The sequence below is a fragment of the Garra rufa genome, chromosome 19, assembly GCF_049309525.1.
Source record: "Garra rufa chromosome 19, GarRuf1.0, whole genome shotgun sequence".
NCBI lineage: Eukaryota > Metazoa > Chordata > Actinopteri > Cypriniformes > Cyprinidae > Garra > Garra rufa.
Genome location: NC_133379.1, coordinates 21111037 through 21134555, shown reverse-complemented (window position 1 = coordinate 21134555; position 23519 = coordinate 21111037). Strand labels below are relative to the sequence as shown.

The following is a 23519-nucleotide window of genomic DNA, read 5'->3' as shown; positions in this document are numbered from 1 at the left end:
CGCACATTCAGCTCTGCAGGCCTGGTGCTATGCGTATTTAAATCTCCTCTGATGCGCATTTTCCTGCATTAGCCAAAATCATGACAGTCAACCACATCCAGTCATATGTGAATTAATGTAAATATTCGCTAAAAACACACAATAAAGACAGCAATGATGCAGTCAGGACTGTGGCACCGGCTTGCTTTGAAATGTATTTGGTTATTGCGCCCGCTGCGTCTCCCGCACCGAAGTCATTTTAAACAGTATAATAACGAAAACAATACCTTACAAATAAAAAGGAGCCGATTTTTATGATCAGAACTTCCTTAAACCAGTGAACCTGTAAACCTTTCAGTCCAAGTAAACGAATGCGTTCAAATAGAAAGTTTAAAACGATATTCATAAATGAAGCATACTTTTCTTCCGGCACCACTAACATTACATCACTGATTATCTTGTTATTAATATGATTTGATTTATGGTTCATATTCATAATCGTACAGTATGTTGTTGCCAGTTTAAAGGGCGATGTTTCCAAGCACTTTCGGGCAAAAAAAAAGCTGTTTTCATTTGCATTACAATGCATAGTATGTTTATTTAATGGTCGCGGGTGCGGGGCGGGTTGTAAAAATAGACACAGTGGTGCGGGGCGGGATGGCTCGGGCCAAATAATTTCATAATTGCGGGACCCGCGGGTTGAAAAAAAAAACCAACCCGCGCATCACTATGGGCCAGTACTTCAGGTGAAAACTTCCGGTGATCTGACAGCGAGAGCGAGAGACAACAGCGACCGAGTTCCATTACCACAGAGATATTTTTTCACATTGAGTGTTTTTAGGATTCAAGAGAGGAGACTCAGCACTTCATCGTTCTGTGCATTTTTGTACCGTTTCGTCGCATTCCCCGTTGACGCTGCATGCGTACGGGCTGAGTGGATGCAGAAGATCCGGGGGGATGACTTCAACCCCACCAAATTTTTAAATGCATATAATTCTCAGTGTATTTCAGTGTATTTTGTGCGTTTCTGTACTTTCTATTAGGCCTACTGCATTTATTTTGTGAAAGTGAGATGAGTAAAGAAAGTACCATCTTTTTCATGCATCATTATCTCTCTGGTGTTTATAAGCAGCACACACAGTATTTTACCTGTAAAAATACACAAACTTAGCTACATTAAATTGTTTGTGGTACCTACAGTTACAAATGTAAAATATGTGATGATAATATTGATCGAGCAATTGATCTAAGGTAAATGAAAATATATTCGCAGAATTGAGAAAATAGTATTAATGGAGATAAATTGTAGCCTATCACAGCTAGGCAAACGTGAATGTTCACGGTGCATTTTATGCAAACAACTCTAATCGTAGTTGTAAATCTATATTTACAGTAGGCATTGCGTATGCAGCATGAGTCAAATACAATCTTCTGTTCGTGAACAGTTGTATTTCATTCATTATCTGACTATGCATCCGTGCATTTAATTGCCATTGGCTCGTGTGATAGTAATATGGATCTTAGTAGTATTTTTAGTGATACTAGACAATAATAACTGATACCCGCACGTCGGTGTAATTTACTTCCGGGTAAAGATAGGATCAGTCAAATGAAATACAATAAATGTACAAATAAATATTACAAATTAAAAAACGATCGGAAATGCGTCCAATTTTCTATTACTATTATTTGATGGCAGCAATACATTTGGAAAACAAAATACAGCCATTTCTGCTTTTTTTCTTTTAAACAAAAAACCAAGCTGCACCCTTTTTTAAATTTCATCTTTCATTCCGAAATTGAATAATGAATGAACGAAAAAGTACACGGACCAAACATCTTACACATCCTTCAGAGTTAATGTTGAGAACTTTTATGGTTGTTAAAAAACAACTCATATTTAATAATCACTGTTTAAAGCACTTAATGACTTAGCCAACTGGAATCTTGTATTTTCTGTGCATATGGCATTAAAAGAAAACAGGTATTTAAAAAACAGGCTTATTTTAATTGACCTCATCAAGATCGCAAAGGTCACCAGCAGGAGGCGCAACGATAATCTGCAATGTTCCTTTTTTGCCAATTATTTGTTGTTACTGTTGTTACAAACGGCATAAAAATGTATAGTTGAGCATATATACATTTAAATGAAACTCATCTGAGATGTAGGTGTTGCTGTAATAAAGTAGTAGCCTTTATTTAACTATTATCAGTTTCAGTTAAAAAAATCTGAATAAAATTTTCATTCATATTATTATTATTGTCTATAAATGGCCTTTTTTTTGCACTGTATTGACAATGTATTTTATTTATATACTATATATCTATTTATACAGTAGTGTCCAGTTCCTGGTGTGTGTGTGTGTGTGTGTGTGTGTGTGTGTGTGTGTGTGTGTGTGTGTGTGTGTGTGTGTGTGTGTGTGTGTGTGTGTGTGTGTGTGTGTGTGTGTGTGTATTTGTTTATATCTCGTATTGGAAGGATTTTTGGCTCAAAAAATCTAAATGTTAAAGGGGTCGATGAAAGACTATTTAAACAGAAAAGGTTTCATTAGAACAAAAGGAATTCTTAGCCTTTGCTGTTTTTATTTTCCTATCATCCATCATTAAGCTAAAATGTATTAAAAATAAAAAGCCATACTTTTTACTCGTCTCATTAACACTTGCTAAAGTCACCAGCAGAGGGCGCCAATAATCCGAGAAAAATTGCATGAACCCCTTAGTCATGCTAAATGGACAAAGGCTGATCTGTTTTTAATCACTTGCACAAACTGTTTTGAGAACATGGGATCGTTCTTTTTGTTGAACGTGTAGGTGAATAAGTGTTAACAATAGCAAGTATCCATTTGTTAATGTTATGTTCTAGCATCAATGATCATCAGTGGCTCAGCTTCTTCAGAGATTAAAACCACAACAATATAATCTGTTTAACATGGTAATAAATAAATAGAAATAAATGAAAGTTACTACTGTAAATCCATGAATAAGAAATTGTTATTTTATTTTAATTGTGTGTGCATGTGTGTGTCCTTGGTGAAAAACCCCCCCAGCTAAAACCAGCCTGACCAGCCTAGCCAGGCTGGGTGACTGGTCTAAACTGGCCAGCAGGCTGGTTTTACAAGGGTTTTAGCCACTTTTCCAGCCTGGTCTTAGCTGGTCAGGCTGGGAAACCACCAGCTAAAACCAGCCTGATCATCCTAGCCAGGCTGTGTGACTGGTCTAAGCTGGTCAGCAGGCTGGTTTTAGAGGGGTTTTGGCCACTTTCCCAGCCTGGTCTTAGCTGGTCAGGCTGGGAAACCACCAGCTAAAACCAGCCTGATCATCCTAGCCAGGCTGGGTGACTGGTCTAAGCTGGTCAGCAGGCTGGTTTTACAGGGGTTTTAGCCACTTTTCCAGCCTGGTCTTAGCTGGTCAGACTGGGAAACCACCAGTTAAAGCCAGCCTGATCATCCTAGCCAGGTATCCATTTGTTAATGTTATGTTCTAGCATCAATGATCATCAGTGGCTCAGCTTCTTCAGAGATTAAAACCACAACAATATAATCTGTTTAACATGGTAATAAATAAATAGAAATAAATGAAAGTTACTACTGTAAATCCATGAATAAGAAATTGTTATTTTATTTTAATTGTGTGTGCATGTGTGTGTCCTTGGTGAAAACCCCCCCCAGCTAAAACCAGCCTGACCAGCCTAGCCAGGCTGGGTGACTGGTCTAAACTGGCCAGCAGGCTGGTTTTACAAGGGTTTTAGCCACTTTTCCAGCCTGGTCTTAGCTGGTCAGGCTGGGAAACCACCAGCTAAAACCAGCCTGATCATCCTAGCCAGGCTGGGTGACTGGTCTAAGCTGGTCAGCAGGCTGGTTTTAGAGGGGTTTTAGCCACTTTCCCAGCCTGGTCTTAGCTGGTCAGGCTGGGAAACCACCAGCTAAAACCAGCCTGATCATCCTAGCCAGGCTGGGTGACTGGTCTAAGCTGGTCAGCAGGCTGGTTTTAGAGGGGTTTTGGCCACTTTCCCAGCCTGGTCTTAGCTGGTCAGACTGGGAAACCACCAGTTAAAGCCAGCCTGATCATCCTAGCCAGGTATCCATTTGTTAATGTTATGTTCTAGCATCAATGATCATCAGTGGCTCAGCTTCTTCAGAGATTAAAACCACAACAATATAATCTGTTTAACATGGTAATAAATAAATAGAAATAAATGAAAGTTACTACTGTAAATCCATGAATAAGAAATTGTTATTTTATTTTAATTGTGTGTGCATGTGTGTGTCCTTGGTGAAAACCCCCCCCAGCTAAAACCAGCCTGACCAGCCTAGCCAGGCTGGGTGACTGGTCTAAACTGGCCAGCAGGCTGGTTTTACAAGGGTTTTAGCCACTTTTCCAGCCTGGTCTTAGCTGGTCAGGCTGGGAAACCACCAGCTAAAACCAGCCTGATCATCCTAGCCAGGCTGGGTGACTGGTCTAAGCTGGTCAGCAGGCTGGTTTTAGAGGGGTTTTAGCCACTTTCCCAGCCTGGTCTTAGCTGGTCAGACTGGGAAACCACCAGTTAAAGCCAGCCTGATCATCCTAGCCAGGCTGGGTGACTGGTCTAAGCTGGTCAGCAGGCTGGTTTTAGAGGGGTTTTGGCCACTTTCCCAGCCTGGTCTTAGCTGGTCAGGCTGGGAAACCACCAGCTAAAACCAGCCTGATCATCCTAGCCAGGCTGGGTGACTGGTCTAAGCTGGTCAGCAGGCTGGTTTTAGAGGGGTTTTAGCCACTTTCCCAGCCTGGTCTTAGCTGGTCAGGCTGGGAAACCACCAGCTAGAACCAGCCTGATCATCCTAGCCAGGCTGGGTGACTGGTCTAAGCTGGCCAGCAGGCTGGTTTTACAGGGGTTTTAGCCACTTTTCCAGCCTGGTCTTAGCTGGTCAGGCTGGGAAACCACCAGCTAAAGCCAGCCTGATCATCCTAGCCAGGCTGGGTGACTGGTCTAAGCTGGCCAGCAGGCTGGTTTTACAGGGGTTTTAGCCACTTTTTCAGCCTGGTCTTAGCTGGTCAAGCTGGGAAACCACCAGCTAAAGCCAGCCTGATCATCCTAGCCAGGCTGGGTGACTGGTCTAAGCTGGCCAGCAGGCTGGTTTTACAGGGGTTTTAGCCACTTTTCCAGCCTGGTCTTAGCTGGTCAGGCTGGGAAACCACCAGCTAAAGCCAGCCTGATCATCCTAGCCAGGCTGGGTGACTGGTCTAAGCTGGCCAGCAGGCTGGTTTTACAGGGGTTTTAGCCACTTTTCCAGCCTGGTCTTAGCTGGTCAAGCTGGGAAACCACCAGCTAAAACCAGCCTGATCATCCTAGCCAGGCTGGGTGACTGGTCTAAGCTGGTCAGCAGGCTGGTTTTAGAGGGGTTTTAGCCACTTTCCCAGCCTGGTCTTAGCTGGTCAGACTGGGAAACCACCAGTTAAAGCCAGCCTGATCATCCTAGCCAGGCTGGGTGACTGGTCTAAGCTGGTCAGCAGGCTGGTTTTAGAGGGGTTTTGGCCACTTTCCCAGCCTGGTCTTAGCTGGTCAGACTGGGAAACCACCAGTTAAAACCAGCCTGATCATCCTAGCCAGGCTGGGTGACTGGTCTAAGCTGGTCAGCAGGCTGGTTTTACAGGGGTTTTAGCCACTTTTCCAGCCTGGTCTTAGCTGGTCAGACTGGGAAACCACCAGTTAAAGCCAGCCTGATCATCCTAGCCAGGCTGGGTGACTGGTCTAAGCTGGTCAGCAGGCTGGTTTTAGAGGGGTTTTGGCCACTTTCCCAGCCTGGTCTTAGCTGGTCAGGCTGGGAAACCACCAGCCAAAACCAGCCTGATCATCCTAGCCAGGCTGGGTGACTGGTCTAAGCTGGTCAGCAGGCTGGTTTTACAGGGGTTTTAGCCACTTTTCCAGCCTGGTCTTAGCTGGTCAGACTGGGAAACCACCAGTTAAAGCCAGCCTGATCATCCTAGCCAGGCTGGGTGACTGGTCTAAGCTGGTCAGCAGGCTGGTTTTAGAGGGGTTTTGGCCACTTTCCCAGCCTGGTCTTAGCTGGTCAGGCTGGGAAACCACCAGCCAAAACCAGCCTGATCATCCTAGCCAGGCTGGGTGACTGGTCTAAGCTGGCCAGCAGGCTGGTTTTACAGGGGTTTTAGCCACTTTTCCAGCCTGGTCTTAGCTGGTCAAGCTGGGAAACCACCAGCTAAAACCAGCCTGATCATCCTAGCCAGGCTGGGTGACTGGTCTAAGCTGGTCAGCAGGCTGGTTTTAGAGGGGTTTTAGCCACTTTCCCAGCCTGGTCTTAGCTGGTCAGACTGGGAAACCACCAGTTAAAGCCAGCCTGATCATCCTAGCCAGGCTGGGTGACTGGTCTAAGCTGGTCAGCAGGCTGGTTTTAGAGGGGTTTTGGCCACTTTCCCAGCCTGGTCTTAGCTGGTCAGGCTGGGAAACCACCAGCTAAAACCAGCCTGATCATCCTAGCCAGGCTGGGTGACTGGTCTAAGCTGGTCAGCAGGCTGGTTTTACAGGGGTTTTAGCCACTTTTCCAGCCTGGTCTTAGCTGGTCAGACTGGGAAACCACCAGTTAAAGCCAGCCTGATCATCCTAGCCAGGCTGGGTGACTGGTCTAAGCTGGTCAGCAGGCTGGTTTTAGAGGGGTTTTGGCCACTTTCCCAGCCTGGTCTTAGCTGGTCAGGCTGGGAAACCACCAGCTAAAACCAGCCTGATCATCCTAGCCAGGCTGGGTGTCTGGTCTAAGCTGGCCAGCAGGCTGGTTTAGAGGGGTTTTAGCCACTTTCCCAGCCTGGTCTTAGCTGGTCAGGCTGGGAAACCACCAGCTAAAACCAGCCTGATCATCCTAGCCAGGCTGGGTGACTGGTCTAAGCTGGTCAGCAGGCTGGTTTTAGAGGGGTTTTAGCCACTTTCCCAGCCTGGTCTTAGCTGGTCAGGCTGGGAAACCACCAGCTAGAACCAGCCTGATCATCCTAGCCAGGCTGGGTGACTGGTCTAAGCTGGCCAGCAGGCTGGTTTTACAGGGGTTTTAGCCACTTTTCCAGCCTGGTCTTAGCTGGTCAGGCTGGGAAACCACCAGCTAAAGCCAGCCTGATCATCCTAGCCAGGCTGGGTGACTGGTCTAAGCTGGCCAGCAGGCTGGTTTTACAGGGGTTTTAGCCACTTTTTCAGCCTGGTCTTAGCTGGTCAGGCTGGGAAACCACCAGCCAAAACCAGCCTGATCATCCTAGCCAGGCTGGGTGACTGGTCTAAGCTGGTCAGCAGGCTGGTTTTACAGGGGTTTTAGCCACTTTTCCAGCCTGGTCTTAGCTGGTCAAGCTGGGAAACCACCAGCTAAAACCAGCCTGATCATCCTAGCCAGGCTGGGTGACTGGTCTAAGCTGGTCAGCAGGCTGGTTTTAGAGGGGTTTTAGCCACTTTCCCAGCCTGGTCTTAGCTGGTCAGACTGGGACACCAACAGTTAAAGCCAGCCTGATCATCCTAGCCAGGCTGGGTGGCTGGTCTAAGCTGGTCAGCAGGCTGGTTTTAGAGGGGTTTTGGCCACTTTCCCAGCCTGGTCTTAGCTGGTCAGGCTGGGAAACCACCAGCTAAAACCAGCCTGATCATCCTAGCCAGGCTGGGTGACTGGTCTAAGCTGGTCAGCAGGCTGGTTTTACAGGGGTTTTAGCCACTTTTCCAGCCTGGTCTTAGCTGGTCAGACTGGGAAACCACCAGTTAAAGCCAGCCTGATCATCCTAGCCAGGCTGGGTGACTGGTCTAAGCTGGTCAGCAGGCTGGTTTTAGAGGGGTTTTGGCCACTTTCCCAGCCTGGTCTTAGCTGGTCAGGCTGGGAAACCACCAGCTAAAACCAGCCTGATCATCCTAGCCAGGCTGGGTGACTGGTCTAAGCTGGCCAGCAGGCTGGTTTAGAGGGGTTTTAGCCACTTTCCCAGCCTGGTCTTAGCTGGTCAGGCTGGGAAACCACCAGCTAAAACCAGCCTGATCATCCTAGCCAGGCTGGGTGACTGGTCTAAGCTGGTCAGCAGGCTGGTTTTAGAGGGGTTTTAGCCACTTTCCCAGCCTGGTCTTAGCTGGTCAGGCTGGGAAACCACTAGCTAGAACCAGCCTGATCATCCTAGCCAGGCTGGGTGACTGGTCTAAGCTGGCCAGCAGGCTGGTTTTACAGGGGTTTTAGCCACTTTTCCAGCCTGGTCTTAGCTGGTCAGGCTGGGAAACCACCAGCTAAAGCCAGCCTGATCATCCTAGCCAGGCTGGGTGACTGGTCTAAGCTGGCCAGCAGGCTGGTTTTACAGGGGTTTTAGCCACTTTTTCAGCCTGGTCTTAGCTGGTCAGGCTGGGAAACCACCAGCCAAAACCAGCCTGATCATCCTAGCCAGGCTGGGTGACTGGTCTAAGCTGGCCAGCAGGCTGGTTTTACAGGGGTTTTAGCCACTTTTTCAGCCTGGTCTTAGCTGGTCAGGCTGGGAAACCACCAGCCAAAACCAGCCTGATCATCCTAGCCAGGCTGGGTGACTGGTCTAAGCTGGCCAGCAGGCTGGTTTTACAGGGGTTTTAGCCACTTTTCCAGCCTGGTCTTAGCTGGTCAAGCTGGGAAACCACCAGCTAAAACCAGCCTGATCATCCTAGCCAGGTATCCATTTGTTAATGTTATGTTCTAGCATCAATGATCATCAGTGGCTCAGCTTCTTCAGAGATTAAAACCACAACAATATAATCTGTTTAACATGGTAATAAATAAATACAAATAAATGAAAGTTACTACTGTAAATCCATGAATAAGAAATTGTTATTTTATTTTAATTGTGTGTGCATGTGTGTGTCCTTGGTGAAAAACCCCCCCAGCTAAAACCAGCCTGATCATCCTAGCCAGGCTGGGTGACTGGTCTAAGCTGGTCAGCAGGCTGGTTTAGAGGGGTTTTAGTCACTTTCCCAGCCTGGTCTTACACTCTTAAAAAGGATGTGTTAAAAACAACACAACCTGTGTTGTTTCTTAACACACCTTTGTGTCTAGTTAAGGACAACACATTTTGTGTTAGTTTTAACTCAACCAGTGTGTTACTCCTTCTAACACAGAAAATGTGTTGATTTTATTCTACACACTATGTGTTATAAATACACATTTTGTGTAAAGTATGTGTTATTTTTTTTAACAAATCTTGTATGCAATAAAGACACAGCAAACTAACGTATAGTTTATACACAATTTATTAAACCCGCTACTAACAATTACATAACTCAAAAAGGTTAAAAAGAGAGGTAAACAATCAAAATACAGTAATTTAAACATTTTTATTGTTCCTTGAGTGAAAAGTTGTTAATGGTTAATAAAGTTTGTACTTCAAATTTTAAAAAAAATGAGGTATTTGCCAACCTTATAAGCATTAATCATTTTATTTACATATTTTCATCAGCATACAAGTGATAGTGATGGTGATGGAGATGAAGTCTCTCGTTTGTCTCCTGTCACATCAGTAGCTGCCACAAGCGCTTCAGGAGTCTTCCATTCAAAGCTGCAAGAGTAAAATACAGATACTTTTATTATTTATAGGCTACACATAACAAATATTGTAAAATAGCGATAGCTAAAAAGGCAAGAAAACCTTAAGCATCCGAGATTATGTTAGCGTCTTAGGGCAATTTGCACAATATGTGGCACCACGAAGCTGTTCATTTTCAAAGAGAAAGACTCGATGAACGACATGGATTTCCTCATGTGAAGCACTACAACGTGTCAATGTTTAATTAAAAGTGATTCTTTTCACAATAAATCTAACAAAAGAAACCATAAAGCTTGTTAAAATAAGCTACCACCGCCGATATGTACAGCAGTCGCGGACGCAGCTCGCATTGCCATTCCTGAGGTAACTTAAGTTCTCTTACTAGAGGGAACGAGTACTGCGTAAGAAGTATCTTACGCTAGGGGAAAATCCTTTTCTGCGAGATATTGAAGCCAAAAATTATCCTTAATTTTGAAATAATGTAAAGCGCGTTGCAGCAGCATACAGACATAGGCGAAACAGCTTGCACGCCTATTGGCTGCTCTGCGGCAACTGCAGCAGCCTATTAGAGCGAGGCCTGACGCGACGCCAGATCCAATGGGGGCATTTCGCGCCCTTTGCGTCACTTCGCGCCCTTTTCGTAGCTTCCCGCCTAAAAGGGCGTGGTCTAGGCCTATAAATATCGCTCATAGGCAGCTATTATCTAATTTTTCATCCTTCACGCGAAGCACACGCATCGCTGGAGCCGGATAGAAGCCGCCGTTTGACTGCAAGCATCTCAGCGGGACGAGCCACTGAAGCTGCTGGCCACGCCGCCTTCCGTGCCTTCCTGCTGCGCTTTCCGGCGCTAATATCCTTTTATTAAATAAGTGTGTGTTGCCGCTGCAATACACACTTCTCACAAAAGAGCAAAAGCGTCTTTCTAAAGATGTCTTCTTGCGGCTCATGTCGAGCCACACTCAGTGACGGGGACCGCCACGATATCTGCGTTTCCTGCCTGGGTGAGGAGCACGCGGTGAACGCGCTCGCTGAGGGCGGCTGCCCTCAGTGCGAACTACTGCCATTAGCGACTCTGAGGACTCGCGTGGCATCCTTCGCTGAACCTGCTCCCCCGCCCGCCGTGGTGTCGCGCCGTAAAAAGCGCCGTGCCCAGCGGGCTCCGGAACTCCCCCTCAGTCGACAAAGCTCGCCGGTTCGCCCGCCAGCTTCACCGATCTCGTCACCCCCCGTCTCGGAGGTTAAATGGCCGCGGTCTGCCACCGTTTGCTTCGACGCTGCTGACGAAGGGACTGTCATGGAGTAGGAGGAGGATTCCTGCTCTATTCTGGCGTCGTGCAGTGAGGACTGGGAGAGCTCTGCGGACCTCGCTCCCCCCGCGCACGCCCCGTCAGGTACGAGAGCATCAATTGAGGCAGAATTGATGAGGATCCTCACACAGGCCACGGTGAGCCTTGGCCTCGAGTGGTCCTCACCAGAGCAGCCCGCTCACAACCGATTGGACGGCTGTTTCCTGCCAAAAGGGGAGCGCGCTTCAAGCGCATCGAAACCGGCGCCTTTTCTTCCTGAGCTACATGAAGAACTGGCTAAGTCCTGGAGCGCCCCCCACTCTACGAGAGTGCGCCCTTCCTCTTCTCTTGCGTTCTCTGCTGTAGACGGCGCCGAGAAGAGAGGGTACCTCTCAATGCCGCCGGTCGAGGAGGCGATTGCAGCCCACTTGTGCCCGCCCTCCGCTGGACGGCGTGCCAAGTCGGCGCTGCCCTCAAAAGCCTGTCGCCAAACGTCAAGCCTGCTCCACCGCGCGTACACCGCCGCTGGGCAGGCCGCGTCAGCGTTGCACACTATGGCCACGTTGCAGATTTTCCAGGCTGACCTCCTCCGAAAGCTGGATGAGGAAGGCTCTGAAGCGATCTGTGTGCCGGACCTAAGAAGCGCCACGGACCTCGCTCTCCGCGCTACAAAGTCCGCAGCACAAGCCATGGGACGTAACATGGCCACGCTTACGACAACCGAGAGGCATCTGTGGCTGACGCTGTCAGAAATGGCCGAGTCCGAACGCACCGCGTTCCTCGACGCCCCACTCTCACCTGCTGGCTTGTTCGGATCTTCGGTAAAGAATTTTGCAGAGAGATTCGCAGAGGTACAGAAAGCGTCTCAGGCGATGAGGCACTTCCTGCCGAAGCGTTCTAGTTCTGCTGCCGGCCGTGGAAGACCGCCCGCGCAGAACTCACGAACCCAGCCTCAGCCTCAGCCCGCCGCAGCAGCTTCGCAGCGTCACCGAATGCAGGGCGCGAGACCGCGTTCTCGCTCTTCTGGCCGCCGTCCCGTTGGGCGCGGCTCGAGACCCAGAATTGAGCTAAAGCCGGAACCTCCGAAGCTGTCCTAGCAAAGCTAGGAAAAAGACGGTGCACGAGTCCCGCTGTCGCCGGACCCCCACCAAAGGTATTTGCTCGTTCAGTTCCAAGAAATGTGACTGTCCCAGTGTATTTTGCAGCCAACAAACCGGCTCTGTCGCCCGTTTGCCTGTACTCAAAAGCCGTTTTCACGGCTACCCAGATAAATCCAAAAAAGAGTGTATTTTCTGGTGTCCCGGCCACGGCCGATGGTGTTTCACGTGTCAGAATGCCCACACCTCAGTGCCCATTTCTACACACAAGCACACCCTGTCTCACAGGTCAAGCGCGCATAAAATCGACTCGTATCGATTGCGCTTCACAACCGGCCACGGCCGATGGTGTTTCAAGTGTAGTCAAAATGCCCACTCAGTGCCCATTTCTACACACAAGCACAACATGTCATACAGACCCTGCGCACATAAAATCGGCTCAGATCGATTGCGCTCCACATGTGATAGACGTGCCCACTTCACAGTGCTCACAGACATCACATCACGCACGTCAAAAGGTTTCCGTAAAAGCGAAACTAACGTGCATGCAGGCGAACGGTGTTTGCAGTGTGTTAAATGTGCCTGTTGCCACACGACCACATCCACACACAGACATAATAGTTCCCGCTATCAGCGTGCCCCACGCCTCGAATGTCACGAGCACGTCTCTGGTGCCACAGCACTCCGAAACCACTCCGTTATGGATAGAACGGAGCGCGTTTCGTATTCAACCTCTAGCTATTCATGCAAACGCATGGGAAAAGCTTCCAGGGGTTTCGAAATGGGTGCTGGACATTATAAAAGGAGGCTATTCGCTACAGTTTCACCGACGCCCGCGCCGCTATACAGCGCGCGTCGAAACCACAATGCAGACAGAAGCAGCACACCTGCTTCGAGCCGAAGTGACGAAACTATTGAGCAAAGGGGTCATAGAGCCCCTCTCTCAAACTCAAAGCGAAGGAGGGTTGTACAGCAGATATTTCCTGGTACCGAAAAAAGACGGGGGTCACAGACCCATATTAGATCTAAGGCAACTGAACAAAGCGCTGGTGAAGCGTCGGTTCAGGATGCTCACGACCAGAAAAATCCTCGCGCAAGTTCGCCAAGGAGACTGGTTCGTGTCAGTGGATCTGAAAGACGCGTATTTTCAAATACAGATAGCGTCACGTCACAGGCAATTTTTGAGATTCGCCTTCGAGGGCCAGGCATATCAGTACACAGTCCTGCCGTTCGGTTTGTCCCAGGCACCCCGTACATTTACAAAGTGCATGGACGCAGCGCTCGTTCCTCTCAGACTGAAAGGCGTGCGCATACTGAACTATTTGGACGATTGGCTGATTCTAGCGCAGTCTCGCTCAGTGCTTGTACAGCATACGACCATGTTACTCGATCACCTCGAGGATTTGGGTCTAACAGTCAATTGGGCGAAGAGCTCACTGTCCCCCAGTCAGAAAACTTCCTTCCTGGGCACAGAATTGGACTCGCTGTCAATGATAGCGCGGCTGTCACCACAGCGCGCAACAGACATTCAGCGCACAGCGGGCTCGTTCCGCTGCGGCGCGTCTGTCCCGCTCAAACAATTTCAGAAAATGCTGGGTCTCATGGCCTCAGCGTCATCAGTTCTGCAGCTGGGTCTGCTGCGTATGCGTCCACTGCAGTTCTGGCTGAAAGCGCGCGTCCCGCGTCAAGCGTGGGCGCCCGGTCGGCTTCGTATCACGGTCAATCAGAAATGTGTCACAGCCCTGAAGCCGTGGAAAGCAGTCGACTGGTACCAGTCAGGTGTAAGCCTGGGGACTTTCTCGAGAGTAAAAGTGGTGTCTACGGACGCGTCAACCTCGGGATGGGGGGCTCTGCTCGAGGGCAGACCGTCTTTTGGCCAGTGGTCAGAACGGGAAAAGCTCCTACATATCAACTGCCTCGAAATGCTGGCAGTACGGAACGCGCTGACGCGCTTCTGTCCCCAAATAAAAGGAAACCATGTACTAGTCCGCTCGGACAACATGTCAGTGGTTTCCTATATAAATCGCCAGGGCGGTCTCAGGTCCAAAAACCTATACAGACTGGCAGAACGCCTCCTGGTATGGGCTCAGCGCCAGTGGTGGACGAAGTACACAAATCAAGTACTTGAGTAAAAGTACAGATACGTATAATAGAATATTACTCCAGTAAAAGTAAAAGTACTCCTTTTTCCATTTTACTTGAGTGAAAGTACAAAAGTACTACATTTTTTGTGTACTTAAGTAAAAAAGTACTGACATATTTTGCAATTTTATAAAGGCTATAAATTTATATTAGCATATATATTTTTTATTATCCTACTATAAGCCTTGGTTTTTCCCAAAATAACCACTAGCCTATATGGAGTCAAGATAGATTTTTGTTGTTGATATGGTCTACGTTGACAATGTTCACTGTGAAGCTTACATTGCATTGTAACGTTACCTGAGAGAAAACTGATTTTTAACCATCTCATTTTCACCAGTAAGAAAAGTGTTTTAAAGCTTGTTATTTTGCGGAACGGCACAGTTATAAATGATATGAGAATAAGGCCTGAAGTTAGGAAGAAAAATGTAATTATATTTTCATAATATTTTTCTTTTTTCTCAAACATTGTCTGTGGTGTAAAAACACCCCTGGCCAAATGTCCCCAGAGGGCATCACTTCCCACTTTGATAATTTCTGTAGTTACCATCTGAACATCACATATTTTCTTTTCCCTCAGATGTAATCTGTCTAGATGGTTGATTATAAATATTTGGACTTCATATCTGAAAATTACCTCAACTTAGCACCAGCAAGCTTGTTAGCTAGACAGTTAGCATCAGCTAACAATATTTACTTATTTTCAGTATGGTTATGAATAAACATTTATTTCTGTATACTAGGCTAGTTGATTCAAACAATATAAAAAAGTATACCGTTAATAAACAATATAAAAACAGACGTCACATAGGGCTAAATGCGTAGCATTTTAATAAAACTGTTGAGGTTACAGCAGCGAGGAATATGAACGTGTAACGTTATGAGTTATTTGATTTAATCTGTGTTATTTTAATGTTTCGTTTTTTTACCTAAAAAGAGACGATGTTGATGATGTGTCTGCATTTAATCATTTCAGCGGGCTTAAATGCATCACCCTTTACAGCAGATTTAGTTCGCAAACAACTGACAGTTGCAATAATTAATCCTAAAACTCGACATTATATCTTACTTTTCGCAGCATCAGTCGCGCGCGCTCACAATCTCCCGGTTCTTATTTGTGAATTCAGATGACTGGAGACTCGCTCTAAACGGCTCATTTGAATCAGTGAGTTTGAACAGCTGCAATTGGATCAGTCCAATTCGTGAATGAATCGCTTGTGGCGATTTGCGAACCGATTGAAAAGAATCAGTTTGTTCATTAATCAGACACTGCTTCTGCGTCTCGGAGCACGTAATATATTATAAGGAGTAACGACATGTTTTATTAAATGTAGTGGAGTAAAAAGTACGATATTATGCTTTGGAATGTAGTGAAGTAAAAGTAAAAGTTACTCAAAATAAAACTACTCCAGTAAAGTACAGATACTTGAAAAATGTACTTAAGTACAGTAACGAATTACAACTACTTCGTTACTGTCCACCACTGCTCAGCGCAACCTGCGCTCGCTGAAAGCAGCGCATGTGCCGGGGCTTCTGAACATAGGGCCAGACAGACTGTCCAGGAACAATGTTTCAGCAGGCGAATGGTCTCTACACCCACAGACAGTACAACTACTGTGGAAAAAATTCGGCAAAGCGGAAGTAGACCTTTTTGCGTCTCCGAACAACGCTCACTGTCAGGAATTTTACTCAAAAAGCAGAGACGCGCTGGCCCACGAATGGCCCCGCCGTCATCTCTATGCTTTTCCCCCCGTCTCTCTCCTACCTCAGGTGATAGAGAGGGTCAGGGAAAAAGGATGTTCAATACTGCTGATAGCGCCGTTTTGGGAAAACCAGCCCTGGTTCCCAGCGCTGATGCAGCTGACGAGCACCGCCCCGTGGCCGATACCAGTGAGGAGAGACCTTCTCTCTCAGGCCAGCGGCTCGATTTGGCACCCTCACCCAGAGCTGTGGTCCCTTCATGTCTGGGCCACCAGCGAATATATGATGAACTCCCAAAAGGAGTATTAAACACGATCACGCAGGCTAGAGCCCCTTCTACGAGACGGCTCTATTCCTCAAAATGGTCAGTGTTTTCGGGCTGGTGCGCAGCCCGCGGCTTGTCACCCACTAACTGTGGTGTGATGGAGGTGCTTTCCTTCCTACAAGAGCTGCTGGACAAGGGCAGAACCCCGTCCACGCTCAAAGTCTATGTGGCGGCTATAACGGCGTTTTCGAGCGCAACGTTAGGTCAGTCAATAGGAAGGAACGATTTAGTTATTCGCTTCCTGAGGGGAGCTAGAAGACTAAATCCCCCCAGACCTCCCTCAGTCCCCGTATGGGACCTTTCTGTGGTACTAGAGGCCATGAAAGGTGGACCATTCGAGCCTCTGCAGACGATTGATTTGAAATACCTGTCTCTTAAGACTGTGTTTCTGCTGGCTCTCGCTTCAGTGAAGCGCATAGGGGATTTGCACGCACTTTCTGTGAGCGCGACGTGCATGGAATTTGGACCTAATGACTCTAAAGTCATACTCAAACCCAAGCATGGTTACGTTCCAAAATCACTCAACACACCGTTCAGGGCACAGGTCATCGCGCTGTCAGCCCTACCGGTCAATGATGAGGAAACGGACGCGAACCTCCTATGCCCAGTCAGGGCATTAAGAGCTTACGTGTCTCGCTCATCTGCTTTTAGACAGACAGATCAGCTTTTTGTTTCGTTTTACGGGCGTCCCAAGGGACTGGCCGCGTCGAAACAGAGCTTATCCAGATGGATAGTTGATGCTATTGCGTTGGCATATGCTTCCAAGGGCAAGCAGTGCCCGCTAGGTGTCAGAGCACATTCCACGAGGGGCGTGGCCTCATCGTGGGCGTGGTCGAGTGGGATTGCCTTGCAAGATATTTGTACGGCGGCGGGCTGGGCCTCTCCGTCTACATTTATAAGGTTTTACAACCTGGAGGTTCCCGCCTTACAGGCCAGATTGCTGTCAGTCTAGATGTTCAGTGTTGTCTGACCTGATGTTATCAGCTCGGAATGCTGCGTCTACTGAGCACAGCTCTAGGGTCGACAGTGAAAGTAATAGCACAAGATGTGTCTGGGCAAACTGTGTGATGACCCTTATTCTTACGTCAGCTCAGGCCGTAACCCCGCCCTGTATGTACGTTTACTCAGCGTCTGAGTGACGCTGCACTATGTGGAAGAGTGCGGCGTTGCCCCTCCCTCTTCCCCGGACTCCCTGTGAGTTCTATAGGTGATTATGAACTGTATGAACCCCGGGTTTTCGCCCTTGGGTCTTTGGTGTAGTGATGGGATTTATGGCTCTTTGAGGGGATCCGGATCTTGGCGATCCGTTCCTTTCAAAGAGCCGTTCAAAAGAACGGCTCTTTTGGCTCTTTTTAAATATTTAGTCAGTTTTAGGAAGCCAGTTTGGGGGCATCTCAGTTTATCCTGGAAATAATCACTGGGAGGAATTATGAGGTGAGATTTGTAGTCAAATAATTAAAACTCAGATATCACACACCAATATCTGAGTTTGAATTATTCTGAAATATTGATTACCACCTCATTTGTCATGTGTGGACTATATTCCATAGGGCTGCACAACATCCCTCTGCGCCTTAGACAGTGGCATCACTATTTTGGATTTACCTTTAGTACAAAGTGTGTTGCTGCGTCCCAATTCGCATACTTATACTATGCCCTTAAAGTATGTACTCTTTTTGTGAAGAAAAAGTACATACTTTTGAGTATGTAGCAGAAAAGTAGGCAAGCTTTGGGACATACTACTTCGTCTGTTGCTTAGTTACCTAAATCCTGTCACTGTTTAAACTGCCCTGTCAGTTAATATCATCTACATTTCGTTTAATTTGATTTCCTACCGTATTAGAGAGAAATGAAGAGGCACATTCTTATACTAGTCTTTTATGCCGAGAACTTTGCTCGTGTTTACATAATGATGCATTTAAAAGTTAATGACCAAACCTGTCATTATAAAAGTTCATAATGTTGCTGCACATGAAATATACCATGGATAACATTATTTAAATATTATTTATTAGGTTACACATTGATTAGTTATCTCAAAAACCCCTTTCTCTACCTGTCCGTTGGTAGCGCGTATCCGCCATGTTTGTAGTTTTTTTAAACATTTTTTATGCGTGTTTGTAGTTATAATCGGATCCTCGTTCACCGCGCAATGTGTTGTGGCCAATATTAGCCGTTAGAGTGTGCATTGATCCGCACTTCGAATTCTTAAGTTAAGTAGTAGACCATCCGGGAATAATTTGTGTGCATCTGTGTGAAACCAAAGTCCCTTTGGTGAAACACGCATAGGAAAAAAGAACGACAGAAAGAACGGCTCCCCCCCAGCCGCGACTCGGCTCCCATCGTTCATGTTTATGAGCCGTTCAAAAGAATCGGTTCGTTCGCGAACGTCACAACTCTACTTTGGTGTCAGATCTCAGCATGCACGGCGTTTTACACTGGGTCCCCTAGCGTAAGATACTTCTTACGCAGTACTCGTTCCCTCTAGTAAGAGAACGTACTCGGTTACTTACGTAACCTCGGTTCTCTCTAGAGAGGGAACGAGTACTGCGTATCTTGCCGTGCATGCGCACGCTCTGGTTGCTTTGATGATGAAAAACCAGATAATAGCTGCCTATGAGCGATATTTATAGGCCTAGACCACGCCCTTTTAGGCGGGAAGCTACGAAAAGGGCGCGAAGCGACGCAAAGGGCGCGAAATGCCCCCATTGGATCTGGCGTCGCGTCAGGCCTCGCTCTAATAGGCTGCTGCAGTTGCCGCAGAGCAGCCAATAGGCGCGCAAGCTGTTTCCCAGCTACCACGTATATGTGCCAAATGCCCCTCGACCGTCTTCAAACGATCACAGAAGACATTTTAAAAACGTATAATGGCAAATACAAACATTTATCTTACCTTCACAATCAAAGTTATGTCCTGACGATGAAAACTTGAAGCGGGAGGAAATTTGCTTGTGTCTGAAGAATAACGGCTCATGAAGTGACGCAAGCAGCAATGTGATTGGCTGATATTTAACACATTTTGTGTTAGACACACTGTGTTGGATATTTTCTTTTTTCTTTTTCGTTTTTAACACACATTTAACACAAAATAACACAAAATGTGCTAAAATAGACATAACACAAAAAATGTGTTAAAAATTAACACATCCTTTTTGAGAGTGTAGCTGGTCAGGCTGGGAAACCACCAGCTAAAACCAGCCTGATCATCCTAGCCAGGCTGGGTGACTGGTCTAAGCTGGCCAGCAGGCTGGTTTTACAGGGGTTTTAGCCACTTTCCCAGACTGGTCTTAGCTGGTCAGGCTGGGAGAGTGGCCAAAATCCTGGATGGCTGGTTTTAGCTGGTCAGCAGCCTGGTTTTAGAGGGGTTTTGGTCACCAGCTTAAACCAGGCTGGGAGATCAGCTAAAACCAGCTACGTCCAGCTTGAACCAGCTAAGACCAGCCAACCAGCCCAGGCTATTTTTTTAAGAAGGGGTGGTGAATTATATTTTGATATTTTTGCATTTAATTAGATAGAGGTAGAAGTATTTTTACTAGTGGTCTCAGGTCTTTGGACCCCCTCTTTTTAGAAAGACCCCCACACGTTTCTTTCTACACTTGTATCTCACTTGTACTCCCTCCCGCTCATTCACCCAGTGACACATAGGACATACCCATGTGGTTCTGTCTGCCAGTGTAACAGCTATATAAGCTCAGGATCAGAGCTGTTTGTGGAATCTGGCACTGGATCAGATGAAAGGCTGATGTCTGATTTACTGACTGCAGAATAACACCACATTTGTGTCCGAGGTATGTTGCAAACTTACAAATCTCACTTCAGTGCACAACAGATACCACTCAGAATAAGTCTGACTGTACACTGTATACTTGTTCTAATCAGCCTTGTTTCTCCATTTCTTGTCTTTCAGCTTATGGCGGGCTCTAATGGCACAGCTGAGGTGTCTTTCCTTTATCAGCAAATTTTTAAGGTTGAAATGGATGCTGGGCCCAGTACTAAAATTTCAGTGCTTATGTTAATATCTGTGTTTTTCTTTTTCGTAAACTGTGTGATGTTTTTTGCTCTGAGAAGCAAGCGTGTATTCTACGAGACGCCACGCTATATTCTTTTTGGACACATGCTTGTGAATGACTCTGTGCTTTTGATTTTCACAACTATCGTGTATGTCATGGGTACATATTACCTTCAAGTAAATAGAGCTATCTGCACTCTGCTAGTCATTATCTCCTACTGCACTTTCCGTAATGCTCCTCTGACACTTGCTGTGATGTCTCTGGAGCGGTACGTGGCGATTTGCTTCCCTCTGAGACACTGCACCATCGCCACACCAAAACGGACTGGAATCGCCTTAGGAATCATCTGGTTCCTTAGTTCTATAAATATTATAACAGACATTATTTTTGTGTTAATTATCAACCCCAGTTTATTTGTAGAGGTTTTATTTTGCACACAAGAAAGATTGTATTTATTCAAATGGCAGCTGGATAAAACTCAAGGGTTTGATGTGCTTTATTTTGTGTCTGTTGCAGTGGTTATTATTTTTACGTATATTAGCATTATGATCACAGCCAGGTCTGTTTCCTCTGATAAAGATTCTGCTAAAAAAGCCCTAAAAACGGTGCTCTTGCACTTGATTCAGCTGGGACTGTGTCTCACCTCTTTCTTGTATGCCACAATAAACAAAGCACTATACACAGTGTCTGACAGCTCTTCTCTGTTCATAAATCTCAGATATCTAAATTTTCTTATTCTTCTTATGCTGCCACGCTGCCTAAGTCCTCTGATCTACGGTATGAGAGATGAAGCCGTTTGGCCCTTGTTTAAATATTATTTCTGCTATCGTTCAGGCAAAATAAGGCCCTCTGTTAATATACATTAACTGTATGACATGAGATGATATGATATAATAACTTGCACAATGCCCAATGGTAACTTTCATCATGATGAATGCTGTATTTAAACAAGATATCCATATACTTTTATATTAAATTGTTTTGTTTTAAATGAAAATAAATGTATTGTTCATGCTTTAACTTATATAAGATGACAGGTTTTTACATGTCTTGCTGCTAAAATAATACATCCGCTGTTAACTATTAACAAGCTATTTAAAGTCCCCCTGAAATCAAAATTAAAGTTTTTTGGCTTTTAGTATGAATATATTAGCCTTAAGATTATCTATAAGCTAGTGTGCTGCAAAACAAAGACAAAATTCGCATTTACAAGATATGGGCATTCAAAACTTACAGTCTCGTCACTTCCGCCTATATGGATCAAGGATTTGGATGATATCACCGTGCACTTCAGTTTCTAATCAAACGTTCTGTCCAATCAAATGCTCTCTAGAGTCCCTAGTGTCCCGCCCCCTACACAAAGACGCGGAGGAGATCATAAGCGTTCATATGTGGGTCGGCATGTATTAAACTACACAGCCTCAGCATAATAATGATCTCTACTTCGTTTTAGCAAGTTTCATATTGAATCTGTGCAGTAATTTATTAGTCTGGGGCTGTCATAAGCTTACAAATGCGGCTTTACCGAGCTCAATGGCTCTTGCCCGAGCAGATATCAATCGAACGCTATTGGCTATTCAAAATTAGTGGGCGGGGCTGGGCGATATGTTTTTGTTTCAGTTAAAAGTACGTCACCACATAGAATAACGCTGCGTGTTTCAAGGCGCTTCAGTGGACCTTTAAGAATCATTAAAATACAGACAGCTTGTATTATGCACATATACACTTTGGATTGTAAAAAGAACACACTTTTAAGATATGTATCTATCAACAACATAAATTATGGACATACGAATGTAAATAAATCACTCTTATCTGAGATTGAAACGTGCAATACTGTATTGAATTATTAACAGTATAAAAATAGATTAATGTTGTTTCTTATACAAGCTAAATGCAATATATATTCTGTTCAAATTATTTTGCTTCTTGATGTATTTTATGATGTTTAACCTTATATATTGAGACAGAAACGCTCCTAATCTGGGACATTTTTTGCAATGTTGGCTTCTGCAGTTTATTTTGATATCTATCTAACACATTAGATCAACACATTAGACTTTTCTGAAATCGCTAAGATGTTTTCTAACCACACCAGAAGAAAGAATGTAAATATTATACTAAGAGGAGACATGCCACACCTATTAGTGTCTTTGTGCCAAAAAACAAAAATTCTGCCTGAATTTGATAATCTGGGACAGGTCACTTCGTAATCGGGGGCATATGCATTAGGCCTAAAGTATGTTCACCATACTTTACTCATGCCAAACACAATTTCACCCATTTTTAAGAAGCATTATGAAAAAAAAATGACAAGTACAGAGATCTCAATAAGAAAATGTATATTCCAAAATATATGTCTTAACACAGGATTAATGTTGTATTGTGTTAATTCATTTCAAACTCTATTAAAATTGTTTAACATTTGTTTAACATTGTATTAAGAGTTAAAAAAAATCAACTAAATGTAAGCAACAGCAAGCAACAATTCGATTAAAGGATTATTCTTTCGGTTATTCAAGTTCCCTGTTTAATTAAAAGTGGGGCTACTCAAGAACAAACACTCCTTGCAGGTGAGAGATCCATCATCATATTACACAATTATCTTCTGCTCATTTATTGTGATACAAATGTTATAACCTCCAGTAGTCCAGCACTCATTTCTCATTATGGCATACATGTGACCCTAGACCACAAAACCAGTCATAAGGGGACAATTATACATCATGAATAAATAAGCTTTCAATTGGTGTATGATTTGTTAGGATATGACAATATTTGGCTGAGATACAACTATTTGAAAACCTGTAATTTAACGGTTGCAAAATCTAAATGTTAATCAAAAATTAAGTTTTGATTTATTTATGGTTGGAAATTTACAAAATATATGAAACATAATCTTAATATTCTAATGATTTTTGGCATAAAGGGAAAATATAACATATCACATATTAGCCCTTGTCATTAGACTTTTAGAGTCTCTAAAAGCATTTTTATGTAAATTAGAAATAAATAGCGAAAAAATATAATATAGGGCTGGGTATTGACATATTAGTAGGTTTTATTAGGATTTATCCACCTAATTATTCCCATATGGCCATTTGCAAATTTTATGGGTCTGCTTCCAGTCTCATCCGAGTCCAGCTATTTTTAGCTGTACAGCTCGTTTAGCTGCTTGATATTGGAAATTGGTTTCTTACCATATTATTTTAATGTATTATCTTCTTAATTATAAACACACTAGTTTGTAGCCCAGTTCTACCGTTTACTGCACATAGTTATTCTTGTACTACTGAACTAGAGTGCGGATCGGGCCGCATTTTTCTGTCCGAGCCCGGCCCGCGTCCGACAGAGCAGTAACCGAACCCGACCCCGACAAGCATTAAGATATTTATGTCCGAGCCCGATCCCAGCCCGACATAGTTAAAATCTCTTTTTTTTCTCATACTAATGACACATGCACTTTTTTTGTGTGGAA

General features: G+C 45.2%; 1 protein-coding gene across 1 annotated transcript; it reads left to right on the top strand.

Moving 5' to 3' along the window:
- The first annotated feature begins 19941 nt into the window (after positions 1 to 19941).
- LOC141291912 (odorant receptor 131-2-like) lies at positions 19942 to 20907 on the top strand. Its single transcript, XM_073823913.1, has one exon. It carries the CDS (start codon positions 19942 to 19944, stop codon positions 20905 to 20907), a length of 966 nt encoding a protein of 321 aa, XP_073680014.1.
- Positions 20908 to 23519: the final 2612 nt, after the last annotated feature.